This window comes from Mauremys mutica, chromosome 7, assembly GCF_020497125.1.
Source record: "Mauremys mutica isolate MM-2020 ecotype Southern chromosome 7, ASM2049712v1, whole genome shotgun sequence".
Classification (NCBI taxonomy): domain Eukaryota; kingdom Metazoa; phylum Chordata; order Testudines; family Geoemydidae; genus Mauremys; species Mauremys mutica.
In genome coordinates, this window is record NC_059078.1 from 81,532,297 (window position 1) to 81,547,645 (window position 15,349).

Below are 15,349 nucleotides of genomic sequence, written 5' to 3' on the forward strand. Positions count from 1 at the left end.
CATGCCTAAAATCCTCTCACTGTCTTAGCCACTAGTGTTCTTTTTAAAACACGTTTTGGATAAATGTTTGGTTGGTGTTTAGGGGTTTCAGATACTCAAATAATAATTTAAATAAACTTGTGTCCCATTTCCAAGAACAATAGTTCAGGACCTGGAACAGAAGAAAGGCTAGAACTAATGTGATTAACATGGTTACCAACCAGATTTTTGTATTTGCTATCGATGTTGCCTCTTCAGACTTCTAACAACACTTTAAGAGACTAGCCAATTCTTATGAAAAATATAGGAGACTAGGTGAGGCCTCACTGGTGCCCAGTATTACTCTTTAAAATTCAGATACTTTTAGGACTATTGCTTATTGATATATGGACCAAATCATATACATTGTACTGAGTTGGAGCATGCTGGAATGAGCTTTCCAATATTTTGTTTTGTCCTACTGGGTAAGATTTCTTGGAAAGGGCCTGTTTTTGAGCTAAAGCCAATAAATAGTCTTGCTAGTTTGACAAAGAAAACAGGATTTTTTTTTAATGTTTCCCTTTAAAAAGCAGTAGAGCAGATTTATGAATCATGACTCTGGCTTCACTCAATGTCTGACCTAGAATATGATACTAAAGAGTACCACTATTCTGTCTTACCTTTTTATCCACAGAAACAACATACATTGAATAGTTTTTTTAAAATTCCTAATAATTACCATTGAGGCACTTTGTTCAAATCACAGGCAAACTAAAAGTGTGGAAAATGTTACTGGACAAACTACAAAAATTTAAAGATTATTTTTAAAATGACTATTTATTATGGGAACAGCACTTACAGATTATGTGAATGTGGAAAAACATGGAATCAAAAAGGGGAGGTTACTTACCTGTAACGGGAGGTTCTTCGAGATATGTGGTCCCTATCTGCATTCCACTGAGGATTATGTGCAAGTGCCATGCACCTGGAGCTTTTGAAAGTAGTATTGTTCAGCGGTCCGCACATGTGGTTTCGCCCAAGACAATAAAGGGCAGGAAGGACTGCCACGATCTCCAGTTCCTTCTCCACCACATATTTATCAGATTCACAGTAGAGGGGAAGGCGGGTGGGACTGGAATACAGATAGGGACCATACACCTCAAATAACCTCCAGATACAGGCAAGTAAACTCCCCTTCTTCTTCAAGTGATGGTCCCAATGGTATTCCACTGAGGGTGATTGACAAGCAGTGTCTAGATAGGAGGAGGATGTGAGGAAGATGACGGAACTATATAATGGAGGCTCACTGTACCGAATGAGGCATCTGTCGTGGAATCACATACTAGAGCATAGTGGGAGGAAAAGGTGTGTACCAAACTCCATGTGGCTACTTTACATACATCTGTAAGGGGCATGCCGTGGAGTGTAGCTGCGGTTGATACTTGTGCTCTCATTGAATGAGCCTGTATCCCACCTGGTGGGAAGCATCCCAACAATTGATAGCAGTGCGTAATACATCCAGAGACTCATTTAGAGATTCTCTGGGTGGAAATGACCTGCCCTTTAACTCTCTCTGCTATGGTGACAAACAGCCTTGGAGACTTCTGGAATGGCTTTGTCCTTTGGAGGCAAAAGACCAGGCCTCTACACACATCGAGTCATCATTCCTCATTAGAGGCATGTGGTTTGGGGAAGACAACAGGTAGATGTATGTGTTGGTTGAGGTGGAATCGGGAAACCATCTTTGGTAGGAACTTGGGATGCAATCAGAGTTAGACCTTGTCTTTATGGAATGTAGCGAAATGGGGGTCTGCTATCAAGGCTCCCAACAAGACCTCTCATTGAGATAATGGCAACAAGGGACTTTCATGGAGAAGAGAAAAAGAGGGCAGAAGGCCAATGGTTCAAGTGGGGGCTCATTAATGAGGTAAGGACTAGGTTGAGGTCCCATTGGGGAGCGATAGGTTGAATGGGCATGTATTTATATAAAAGGCCCTTCCAGTATTGGGAAGTCAAGGGCAGGGCCGCTCAGAGGATTCAGGAGACTGGGACAAAGCAGGGGAGCTGCAGCGCTTGTACTCACCCGGTGGCGGTCTGGGTTTTTGGCAGCATTTTGGTGGCAGAGGGCCCTTCAATCGCTCTGCATCTTCGGCAGCACTGAAGGCCCCCCCGCCACCGAAATGCCGTCAAAGACCCAGACCGCCGCCGGGCCAGGGCTTGTGGGGCCCCTGCGGAGCCCAGGGCAAATTGCCCCACTTGCCCCCCCGGACGGCCCTGGTCAAGGGGTGGGTAAAAATCAAATGTCCATCCACTGGAGGGTGGAAGGCGTTAATGGCAGCTTCATGAACTCTGGTGGTGCTGAGAGTGAGACCTGATGTTTTCAGATAGAGAAAATAGTCTAAGAGCTTTGGGATGCCCACAGCCTTGCCGTTGTGCCCAGGAAGTGAAATACCCATTTGGCCTGATGGGAGCATCTCGTGGAGACCTTTTGGCCAGTGGAGAGGACTTCTTGCACTGCTAATGAGCAGTCTTATGCTAATGTAGGTGTCCATCCAAAAACCAAGCTTTCAGGTGTAGCATCCGTGGATTTGAGGGCTTGAGTCTGCCATTGTGTTGCGTCAGCTTGGCGAAGAAGGGCATCCCAGTGATAAGGAGATGACTTCCAGTGGGATACTGAGTATAGTGTCCATGGATTGGTGTATAGAAGAGTAGACCCTTTGCAGCCATAGCTGTAGTCCAACCGAGGAGAAGACCTTTCGACCCATAAGGTCTTGCCTTCCCTGTCTGCCGGGATGGAGCATGGGTGTTGTTGTTTGGTTTGCTCCCACACAGCCTGTATCACCAAGGAGTTCGGTGGAGGATGTGAAAATAGAAATTCTGACACCTTAGTGGGGATGTAGTATCTTTTCTCAGCCGCCTTGGTGGTGCGCACGTGGCCAGGGTATGCCACCCGGTGTGCGATTGAAGAATGGCCTCGTTGATTGGTAAAGCCACCTTTGCTGGTACCAATGCATACAGAATGTCTAGTAACTGATGTTGACTGTTCTACAGCTCTCCTAGTCAGATCTCAAAAGCATTGGCTATCCTCTGTAGTAGCTCTTGAAACTGTCGGCAGTCCTCTGGTGGGGAGGAAGTTGTCGATGACATGGCAGCATCTGGAAGCAACAAAGAGTCTCTCCATATTCACCAGTACTGTCTGAACCGGGCAAATCAGTGCATCATCTAACTCCATTTCTGAATGTCTGCCAGACGAAGGTTGTGAGGACGAGATGGGGAAGTCCTCTTGAGGTAAACAGGACTGCTCTGAAGGAGAATACTGAGGCCATGAGCTCCAATATGGCCAACCTGGTTGATCTTGCTGCTGTTGAGCCTGTGCACAAGGAGCAGGGTACCAGCTCCGTGGATAAGGCAAAGTGGGGAACTGCCACGGTGCCGTCAGAACCCTTCAGTAGTTGTGCTTCAAGAGTGGGAGCGGCGGGCTGTGTCGAATTTTCGTATCCTCAGAATTGGAGGCCTCCACAAATGGCGTTGCCAACAGAGCCATTGGAACGGGGTGTGTCAGAGTAGCATGGGTAGCATGTGGCAAAAGTACTGGGGGAGGAAAGGGCCCTCTCAGAAGGTGAGCGCATCAGTGCACGGGGAGACCTCAGTCCCTCCAAGGGGAATAGCTCATGGGGGCCAGGAACACTTCCAAGTCTCGCAGGCATCAGTGGTATCTGGTATGTTGATGGGACCAGAACCGGTAAGGGCATCTGTCTAAGAAACGACGGTTCATGGGAAGGTGGGACTCATGACTAGGCCTCAGCACAGGGTCCACAGCACTGATACCAGCAGAGCCGAATGGAGGTTCCGCAGTACAGGGAGGGCTTTTACATTGCTCAGGCTGATGTACAGGGGGGGGCTCGCTGGCTAGGATCCAATTTCAGCCCCAGGGCAGCCTCCAGGAGGTGCTTTTTGAGTCGAAGAACTTGGCTTTCCCACATATGGGCAAGGAAGGAAAGGCAGATACTACATCTGGCCACAATGTGGGATTCCCCCAAACAGCACTGGTGCTCATCGCTGATGGAAAACAAGCAAGGGCAGAAACCATGTTTTGAATCCTGGCATCTTTGGCCTAATCCAGTACCCAGGCATGGATGGGTGGGGAGGAGGGATTGTTTGGCAGGAAAACCGCTGAAGCTGCATTCCAAGTCCTTACTCCTATCAGCTACTATGAAACTACAAATTACTTAAAAAAAAAAAAAAACACACACAATAAAACCATAACTATGAATGAGGCTAAAATCAATTTTTCTAAAATTTGTTGAAAGGACAAGAGAGTAACAAAAGCTTTGACTTGGACCAGGCAGCAGTGAGACGGAACTGGAGACGCTGGTGGTCCGCCCCGCCCTTTATCACCTCGGGCAAAACCACAAGGCAATAGAAGGGCACATGCCGAACAACACTTCTTTCAAAAGTTCTGGCTCCAGGCACATGCGCATAACCCTCAGTGGAATACAATAGGGACCATCGCTCGAAGAAAATACTGTTCTGTGCCAAATTCAATTAAGTAAGCTCCTGCCAAGTGGCTAGTAAGAATTTAATGCCTTAGACATCGCACACACTTGTGTTTTACAGCAAGTGGGCAGAAAAGCTACAATAAGCATATACTATGGAAACAAAAACAAATGAGAGATTGTGGAAACTGGTGCATGAATGCAAAGTGGAGGGAAATCACTATGCTAAATTTAACAGCAAAACAGCTGTTTAACAGGATAAAACAGCAATCTTTCTAATAGAAAAATCTAGCACATTTTACTTTGTTTCTTCCAACATACAACAGAGTAGAACAGAATGTTGGGAGAATAGGGAGGTAATATACCCTTTTTCTAAGTCACTGTAGCATAAACATATATGATAGTAAACTGTGTAAAGTTCTAGATGTCTCAGTATAAAATACTGAAGATATGAAATATTTAGAGTACAGCTATCCAGATGATAGAAAGCTTGAGGAGTTGTGTATAAGAAAAAAAAACAGAGCTGCAGGTGTATGGCTTGGGGGAAAAGGAGTGTAGGTAATTAGAGTTTACACATCTGAAAGAACAAGTACCGTGATACAGAGAAGAATAAATTACGAGTACCAGAAAAAAAGGTGTTTTAAAAAGTATAAAGGTATTTCTATTTGTAAGAATAGTTTAAAAATGGAACAGGAACCAAGGTAAGATGCAGAAGCTCCATCACTAAACACACTATTCACAATTGGGTCTTTCAAGTGATCAAAAAAAAATTAATAGAAAACTACTTAAATACTTTTGGATGTTTTCTACATTTTCAAATATTTTGATTCAGTTACAACACAGAATATGAAATGTACACTGTTCATTTTATATTTATTTTTATTACAAATATTTGCACTGTAAATAAAACAAAAGAAATAGTATTACAATACTAATACAAGGACTGTAGTGCAATCTCTTTATCATGAAAGTTGAACGTACAAATGTAGAATTATGTACAAAAAATAACTGCATTCAAAAATAAAACAATGTAAAACTTTAGCGCCTAGAAAGTCCATGCAGTCTACTTCTTGTACAGCCAATTGCTCAGACAAACAAATTTTTACACATTTGCAGGAGATAATGCTGCCTACTTCTTGTTTACAATGACATCTGAAAGTGAGAATGGGCACTATTATAGCTGCTGTCACAAGATATTTATATTCCAGATATGCTAAAGATTCATATGTTCCTTCATGCTTCAACCACCACTCCGGAGGAAACGCATCCATGCTGACGACAGGCTCTGTTAGATAACGATCCAAAGCAGTGCAGAACAACACATGTTCATCATCTGAATCAGATGCCACCAGCAGAAGGTGGATTTTCCTTTTTAGTGGTTCGGGTTCTGTAGTTTCCGCATGAGAGTGTTGCGCTTTAAAGACTTCTGAAAGCAAGCGTCCCTCTCAGATTTTGTAAGGCACTTCAGATTCTTAAACTTTGGGTCGAGTGCTCTAGCTCTCTTTAGAAATTTCACATTGGTACCTTTTTGCATTTTGTCAAATCTGCAGTGAAAGTGTTCTTAAAATGAACATGTGTTGGGTCATCATCTGAGACTGTATAACATGAAATATATGGCAGAATGCGGGTAAAACAGAGCCGGAGACATACAATTCTCCCCCCAAGGAGATCAGTCATAAATTTAATTAATGCATTATTTTTTTTAAACGAGCGTCGTCACCACGTCCTCTACAGTGGTGACTGAAGAATGAATTGGCATACGAATGTTTAGCATATATGTCACATAAATACCTTGCAATGCCAGCTACAAAAGTGCCATGTGAATGCCTGTTCTCACTTTCACATAACATTGTAAATAAGAAGCAGACAGCATTATCTCTCGCAAATGTAAACAAACTTATTTGTCTTAGCAACTGGCTGAACAAGAAGTAGGACTGAGTGGACTTATAGGCTCTAAAGTTTTACATTGTTTTGTTTTTTAATACAGTTATGTAACAAAAAAAACTATGTTTGTAAGTTGCACTTTCACGATAAAGAGATTGCACTACAGTACTTGTATGAGGTGAATTGAAAAATACTATTTCTTCTGTTTATCATTTTTACAGTGCAAATATTGGTAATCAAAAATGATATTGGTAATCAAAAATAATATAAATACACTTTGTATTCTGTGTTGTAATCAAAATAAATACATTTGAAAATGTAGAAAAACATCCAAAAATATTTAATACATTTCAATTGGTATTCTATTGTTTAACAGTATGATTAAAACGGCGATTGATCATGATTAAATTTTTTTTTTTAGTTAGTCGCATGAGTTAACTGTGATTAATAGACAGCCCTAGTCACAATATGTTAGATAAGGCACTCAGATATTCAGTAGGGACAGTACTGCAGTACTGCACAACAGGAGGACTAGAGGGCCTACTAGATTTTTCCCCACCTTAAAAAGTCTAATCATTACATTAATAGTTTTTTCCATTTAATATTAAAGAATTAAGATTTTAAACAGCAGTATTAAAGTATATCAAGTGTGCTTGGCACCCACAAATCCCACTAAAATCAAAGAGAACAGAAGGTACTGTGTACCTTTGAAAATTAGGCCACTTCTATTTATATATATTACGGGACCTAACTTTAAGCACCCCAATTTGAAAACATCTGTCAAAATATTTGCCAACTATTCCACACTGCACAGTGTGCAGTTGTGGTGTTCCACCTGCTGATTACCACCATGTATATTTTCTCATGTCTGTTTAAAAAAGAAATTGATTATGTAGCTTGTAAACAATAGTAGATTTTTGCAGCAGTGTGGTGATGAGGTAATACCTGTTCATGTATTTAAGGTCAAGACTCAAGGCTGATGTACATGATGTGAATTCACTCCTGCATTCTGATTTTCACTTGAAATGAAAATTGTGTTCCACATGGGCATACCCTGAAATACTCGTATCTTAGCAATTTCCTAAAGTTCTACAAGATATTTTAGCCTACAAGAAACACAATTAAGAAAAAATAGCTTACGGTATGATTGGGTCAGTGAATGAAAAGGATTCAAGGTCGTCTTCTTGCAAAGAGTTGATTTTCTTTCCAGTAGCTTTACCAATGGATGTCTTAAGCTTCTTGGCTAGCTTCTTAGGAGTGTTTGTTATCGTTGAAGATTGGTCTGTACAGCAACTATACACTTCAAACTTTACTTGGAAGTCTGGCCCCGCTTCATCACTGAAAACAATTTTTGTGGATAACTTGTGAATTAACAGAGTACAAAATGAAGGTACAATAATGTATACTGTTCATTAAGGTAAAGAATTCCATTAGATTGCCAGAACAAATTGTGTGATAAAATGAAATTAAAGGACAAGAGTACGTGTCAGCAATTTAAGAATAGAAATCATTATAGGGATGTTATAATTATCCCATAAACAAACATTATAAAAACACAGGAAATTCAAAGTGTAGACTAAAATGTGAGAAAGCCAAATGTATTATGGAAATGCAGTTAAGGCATCCAAATGAACAACCAACATGATATACTGTACCAGTACATATACCTCAGTAATTAATATATCTCAATCTACTTGAAGCTGAGGTTCAAGTTTGTTTGAGAGTATGACTGTAAGGAATTAAATATATGCATCACAGAAAGTTCTGTGTGAAATTAATAAAGAGCTTGTTGCAGTGCATAAATGAGTTTGGATATTACCATATTTGGCTGCAAAGGCATGTAAGTTGCTGTGGCTATTAATATTGCTTGACCTAGCGACTTCCCTGATTTTTAGTCATTGTATTAATAGCAATGGCACTTGAGCAATTAAGTTTTTTGTGAGGGTTTACAAAATGCTTGGGCTTTTCATACAATTTAGTTTTAAACTCCCAATGCTGAAGCTTTAGATTAGATTCACAAGGCATTAAATGGATAACTATTCTGAATGCTAAAAAGTGACATTTCTATTCATTATCAAATTTCAATTTGAAATTTCAAAATACAGCATTTCTAAGTGATGGTTCCCAAAAGTCTAGATTTGTAGAAAATGAACTGCATGAATAGTAAAAAAAGTGTATAATAAAACTAAATAAATATTCTTAACACACTGAAATTGTTTGGTTTAAACTATGCCTTTGGATTAGTTTCTCCAAGGGCCCTGCATTCTCTAATGTGCCTTTGCTATATGCATCAACAACAGCTGAGTGGATTGAAATGTTCTCTCAAGTTGTTAAACAGAAACCTGGGCAATTAAGGGGTTGACTTAAGAGGATCTACAAATATTTTTTAAATAGTTTGTTTCCCTTTCTACTTTTTTATGCTTTATAAAGATAAAGATTTTATAAAAATTCTTTAACCTTAGAAACATCAGGAATATCAAAGTAGTCTTCTGTGGTTTGCTCCAAGACTTACTATGGGTCTATTGTTAGCTCTCCTACCCTTTAAGGGGCGGAGTTAAATCTTTGCCTTAAATATTCATTTGAACAGGTATTAAAAAAACATTCTTAAAGTTTGTTTAAAAATCCCTTTCCTTCTCAACTTCTCAGTTTTCAGTTTATCAACTTTTGTTTTAACTAGTTCTTGAGTTACCAGAGAGCTTCCAGGGTAGATATGACTCAAATTTCTAATTAAAAACAACGAGGAAAAAAAACTTAAGTGCCTCACAACCTTTCTTTATACATTAAAACACACACAAAAGGAATACAAGCCCAATTCCTCCTCCACCTTTAATGGAGAATGAACAACTTCCTGTTCAGTTTTCACAACGAGAAGGATGGTGGCTGTGGCACAGGCTCATGAAGGTGCAGTGGACGATCAAGCAGGGAGTGAGTTTGTTTTTCAATACATAGTGTCAATAAGGAGGTGAACTATGGGATCCTTAAAAAAAGATATGATAGCAGCCTTATGTGGTGATTGCATCCAACATTTTAAGTATTAATGTTTCTTGTTTACATGAAGCTCTGTATACTTTCAGTTTCAATGCATTAATTTAAATTTCACACACACGCCCCATTCATTTAAATCACAATAAGACATTTCTGAATATGACCCAATGGAAAAGGCATTTAGTGATTCAGCTAAACATAGCATCCCTATATAGGCGCCCAAATTCCTTGGGTAAAGAGAAGGATTCAACACCCATCCAAGTCACCAGAAGACCTTCCATTTATTTCAGTAGCTGTTGGATCAAGACCTATGTACATACCACCTCATGTCTTTTTTCATAAGAATCACAAAAGTGAACATATTTACTTGGTTCAACAAAAACTGATACTCACAATATGGTTACATTTTCAAAACAGATATCAGTTATTGCTTTATCCACAATAACCATGTCTGTATCAAAAACCTCAGCTCCCATTTTGAATAAGCAAAAAATTGCATAGCGCTGTGATCCTGTGGAAGAACCAAAGAAACATTTTAGCAGAGATGTTATGTAACACAACGTTAAAGTTTTCCTGTAAATGAAGACACTGAAATGAGTTTCAAATGAAATTTAACTTGAATCTATGATGTGTTATCAAAGAATTCTTGTAATCATAAATTATACATCCTAGAGTGTTGTGCATTTTGTAGTTGAACCATCAAAGCTGCTGCATCTGTAGAGCAACATTTCTAGAAAGAAAAATTAATTTCAACCTCTACTCAAGCATTCCTTTCTACAGGCATTTATAATAATATTTGCTAATAAATTCAGAAACTTTTTATTAAAGTATTTGTGCTCAATAGGATTGATTTAAAAACAAAACAGCTGAACACCAGAGTGCATTCTGTATTATGAATGCACTCATGGATTAGAGTATTTTGCCATTCTAAACCCTGCTGACCCTATTGAAAAAATCAAAGTGAAATCAATGCCTGGTGACAGCTGGAACAGATTTAGGGTTAATCTCCATTACATAGCAAAGTACGTGCATTTGTGAAGACTACGAAATAATCCACTCAATGCCAACAGACAGAACTTTCATTTAAATTCTTCTCTGGCAAAGGCATCTCCTACCAAATACTCTTTCAAATTAAGGCAAAAAGATACAAGAAATTTATTCAGAATTTTTTCAGCTATTAGTCAACTTAGTGGTGCCACTTTTCTATTTCTTCCTCTGAAGTTTCAATCTCTCTCTCTCTCTCTCTCTCAAAAGCATCTCCAACACCCACCTAACCTACAGTATTAGAGTTTCATTCAGCTCAGATACGCCCAAGCTTCTCCACAGCACCACTTTTTCAGTAGTAGCAATTTAAATGAATAGAAACTGCATAATTCTAACCTATTTTAAACGGCTACCATCACTACCTTCAGGGTAAGGGCTCCTGTGCAGTAGTGCAGATAGTATTTAGTTTTGCAAAATTCTCTCAAAAAAATAGGTGAAAAGGAGGGTCTCAACTCCATGTACAGTTTAAACTTTGATTAACATTACCTGTTTTTAACAGTTCAATAAAATCTAACTTACTTTCTTTGCTGTTGAAGTGATCAGAGCCTTTCCACATTAATGGTATGCGAATATCTAAAGAAGAAAAGGAAAAATTAAGTTATAAACAACAGTGTAGACCTGCAGGCCAAATAAAACACAGAATATTTCTGGTCTGTTTTTCTACCGTTCTATTTCTGGCCATAGTAGGGCCTACTCTTTCTATCCAACAAATAGCATAATTAATTCAATCGCTACCACTTAGTGCCAAAAGAAACTTCATAATTTAACTTGTTCAATATGAAGTGTCATTCTCCTTTAGAAATGTTCTTTATCCCAGTATAGTTTATAATCTTATTTAGGAATCTGAAATAACATCTCCAGGTGGCTCCTGGAACGTGGCTCTGAGTGATATTTAAGTCAATTTTACAGTGAAGACATGTTAAGTGAAATACTCTTGCTATGTTTGTGCTGGGAACCACTCATTTTGCTACAAGAAAGACAACCCCTCTATATTTAAGGCTAACTTGGAGAAGTTTGTGCAGCAAGTGTTTTTTCTTGCCTTGCCAGTCATTGAGCAAATACCACTTGCAATTACATACTGAATTTGGATCACCTTGCCTGACACAAAAATTTTAAAAAAGCTTTTTAGAAGAACTGTTGATTAATCACCATTAACTCACGCGATTAACTCAAAACAAATTAATCATAATTTTAAAAATTAATCATGATTAAATCGCAGTTTTAATTGCACTGTTAAATAATAAATTTCAATTGGTATTCTATTAAATATTTTGGATGTTTCTCTACATTTTCATGTATATTGTATTCTGTGTTGTAACTGAAATCAAAGTGGATATTTTTGCTTACAAATATTTGCACTGTAAAAATGATAAACAAAAGAAATAGGCTTTTTCAATTCACCCCATACAAGCACTTTCTTGCAATCTCTTTGCCGTGAAAGGGAAAACTTAAAAATGTAGATTGCTTTTGTTACATAACTGGACTCAAAAACAAAACAATGTAAAACTTCAGAGCCTACAAGTCCACTCAGTCCTACTTCTTGTTCAGCCAATCGCTTAGACAAACAAGTTTGTTTACATTTAAGGGAGATATTGCTGCCCTCTTCTTATTTACAATGTCACCAGAAAGTGAGAACAGGCATTTGCATGGCACTTTTGTAGCTGGCATTGCAAGGTATTTATGTGACAGATATGCTAAACATTTGTATGCCCCTTCATGCTTCGGCCACCATTCCAGAGGACATGCTTCCATGCTGATAGCGCTCATTAAAAAAAATAATGTGTTAATTAAATTTCCAACTGAACGCTTTGGGGGAGAATTGTATGTCCCCTGCTCTGTTTTACCCGCATTCTGCCATATATTTCCTGTTATAGCAATCTTGGATGATGACCCAGCACATGTTCATTTTAAGAACACTTTCACCACAGATTACACAAAACGCAAAGAAGGTACCAATGTGAGATTTCTAAAGATAGCTACCGCATTTGACCCAAGGTTTAAGAATCTGAAATGCCTTCCAAAATCTGAGAGGGACGAGATATGGAGCATGCTTTCAGAAGTCTTAAAAGAGCAACACTCCGATGTGAAAACTACAGAACCCAAACTACCAAAAAATAAAATCCACCTTCTGCTGGTGGCATCTGACTCAGAAAATGAAAATGAACATGCGTCGGTCTGCACTGCTTTGGATTGTTATCGAGCAGAACCCGTCATCAGCATGGACCCATGTCTTCTGGAATGGTGGCTGAAGCATGAAGGGACGTGTGAATCTTTAGCACATTTGGCACAAATATCTTGTGACGCCATTTACAACAGTGCCCTGAGAACACCTGTTCTCACTTTCAGGTGACATTGTAAACAATAAGTGGGTAGCATTATCTCCTGCTAATTTAAACAAACTTGTTTGTCTGAGCAATTGGCTGAACAAGAAGTAGGACTGAGTGGACTTGCAGGCTATAAAATTTTACATTGTTTTATTTTTGAACGTAAGTATTTTGTACATAATTCTACATTTGTAAGTTCAACTTTCATGATAAAGAGATTGCACTACAGTCCTTGTATTAGGCAAATTGGTAAATACTATTTCTTTTGTTTTTTTACAGTGCAAATACTTGTAATCAAAAATAAATATTAAGTGAGCACTGTACACTTTGTATTGTGTTGTAATTGAAATCAGTATATTTGAAAATGTAGAAAACATCCAAAATATTTAAATAAATGGTGTGATTAATTGCAATTAATTTTTTTTAATCACTTGACAGCCCTACTTTTTAGTTAAAAGAAAAGGTTACTTTTTACTTTATAACCATATTAAAGGGCTAAAGGCAGAGCAGCTTAATTCTTCTAAGTCACTTGCTGTCAGTAACTAATGATGGAGTTGGTATTTCTTTAAACAAACGTATTAGTTCATCTATCCTGTTAAGTTCAATTATATCTGACACTGGCAAACAGCAGTGCCTATTGATATTTATAGATTTATTCCTCAAATACATGTCACATGAAGTGAACTCCATAAAACAAAGTCAAGGTTCTTTGTTGTTTTAATTGTAACAACCTTACTGCTGGTCCAAAGTGTTTGATTTGTTCAGTACCAATGTTACCTAGACCAGTAGCTTTGCCATTCTTGAGGGAGCTATTGTGGAGGTTAATTCGGTCATTTTCCACTGTGCCTCAAAATTATAAATTTCCTGCTCTTCTTGCTACTCAAGCCGCAATTTGGGTTGTCTGTTTGGTGCCCTGTTATTTTCCAGGAGTTGGTGTACGACCTGGTCTGCAAGAACGTTGTAGTGTTGCTCTGCCTTTCTTGGGTCGTTGTTAAGCTTCCAGATGGTAATCCATGCTTTCTTACTGCTATGGGTCATATCCGTACTTGCAAGAAGATTCTGCCATGACTTCCATTTTTCCTCCATTAGTGCAGAGACCAGTTCTTCACAATTGTAGTCTGTGCACATTTTGGCTACCGGGTTGTGTTTGGCACACCAGAGCCCTTTGATATTTGCTGATATTATTGTCAGTGTTGTCTTGATGAGGACCATTCTGAATGACATTGACGACTGCTTTGATGTTCAGGTACAGTCAGTCGGTTATGCTGACGACTGAGTTGGTCTGCAGGCATAGAAATTCTTTAGTTATATTGCAGTCATAGGCGTTCAGCAGGATGTATAGCTTTAGAGAATCTAGCCACCAGACTAGCTGACATTTGGTCTGACCAAATCAAACACTTTGGACCAGCAACAAAGAACCGATTACTTAAGTTGTTTAACGTGCTCAGCTACACACAAAGCAATGAGTTGCGGCACTCCTGAAGCCACAGAAGGATGCAGTGGAGCTGAAGAAATTCAGGCTTATATCACTATTATCACTTCTGCAAACTGTACAAGCATCACATCTCAAGTCATCTATCACCATATGTTCAAAAGCAACTAATCCCAGAGTAAGGTGGATTCTACCCAGGAAAACCATGCACCGGAAAAATACTAAACATCAGTCAATACTACAAAGATGGCCTTGAAAAGGATATGGTAACAGGCACTGTATTTGTTGTCCTATCAGCAGGATATGACATAATAAATTACTGAAGGCTCCTCTAAAAAATACAACACTTTGTATAACGGATACAATCTCTATTAGAGCACTGGTGTTCTTACATTAAACTACACAGGAAGCAGAGCTTATGGTGGCAAAAGAAAATGGCCTACCACAAGCGAGCATACTCTTGCCAGTACTTTTCAACATCTAAGAAGTTTTATCTATGCCAACGATCTATGTGTTGCTGCCCCAGCCAAGGATCTCATTCTGATGTAAGTTACATTAATATCGGCACCGTCTGGGCTCTCAGTCTATTACACTAAGAACCAGCTGCATGCCAACACAGCCAAAACACAAGTGAGTCTCTTCCATCCTCAGCATCTGAGGCCAATATACAGCACATCATCATCTGGAATGGGGTATCAGTTACTCAACACTGAAATGGAGTGACACTATACGGCACTCTCTCCTTCAAGGCACACATGAAGACGACAAAAGGCAAAGTTAGCACCTGGAACAACATACTCAGGAAGCTTGCAAATTCAAAATGGGGAACCAACCCAGCAACACTAACAGCCACTGCACTTGCACTTTGCTATTCGACAGCTGAATATGCACGTCCACTGTGGGAAAGATCAGCTCACACAAAGAACCTGGACCATGTGCTGAATTAACAGCTACTGCTACATCATATGATGCCTAAAACAAACAGTGAGCGGCCTTTTTGTGCTTGCTGGAACTGCTTCTGTGGCTATTAGGAAAGCAATTACAAGCAAAAAGAATGATTGCAACAGGTTGAAGATACCAGACATCTGCTTCATGGTCACAGCAGCTAGATGCCTGAAATCTTGGAAAAGCTTCCTAACTGCAACAGACCCACTTAAAAAGTCACTGACAGCTACACAAGTGGAAATGTGGCTCATGTGGCTCAAAAAGTTACAGGAATCTTTTTT

General features: G+C 39.1%; 1 protein-coding gene across 2 annotated transcripts in view; it reads right to left on the minus strand.

The window, feature by feature from the left end:
* The window catches only part of RTKN2 (rhotekin 2), a 69,884-nt gene that overhangs the window by 37,543 nt on the left and 16,992 nt on the right, over positions 1 to 15,349 (minus strand). For both annotated transcript variants that reach the window (XM_045025585.1, XM_045025583.1), the window contains exons 4-6: positions 10,887 to 10,940; positions 9,717 to 9,834; positions 7,479 to 7,676 (exon numbers count right to left, since the gene is read on the minus strand). In XM_045025585.1, the coding sequence (XP_044881520.1) occupies positions 7,479 to 7,676; positions 9,717 to 9,834; positions 10,887 to 10,940 (370 nt within the window). The remainder of the gene's footprint in view (positions 1 to 7,478; positions 7,677 to 9,716; positions 9,835 to 10,886; positions 10,941 to 15,349) is intronic.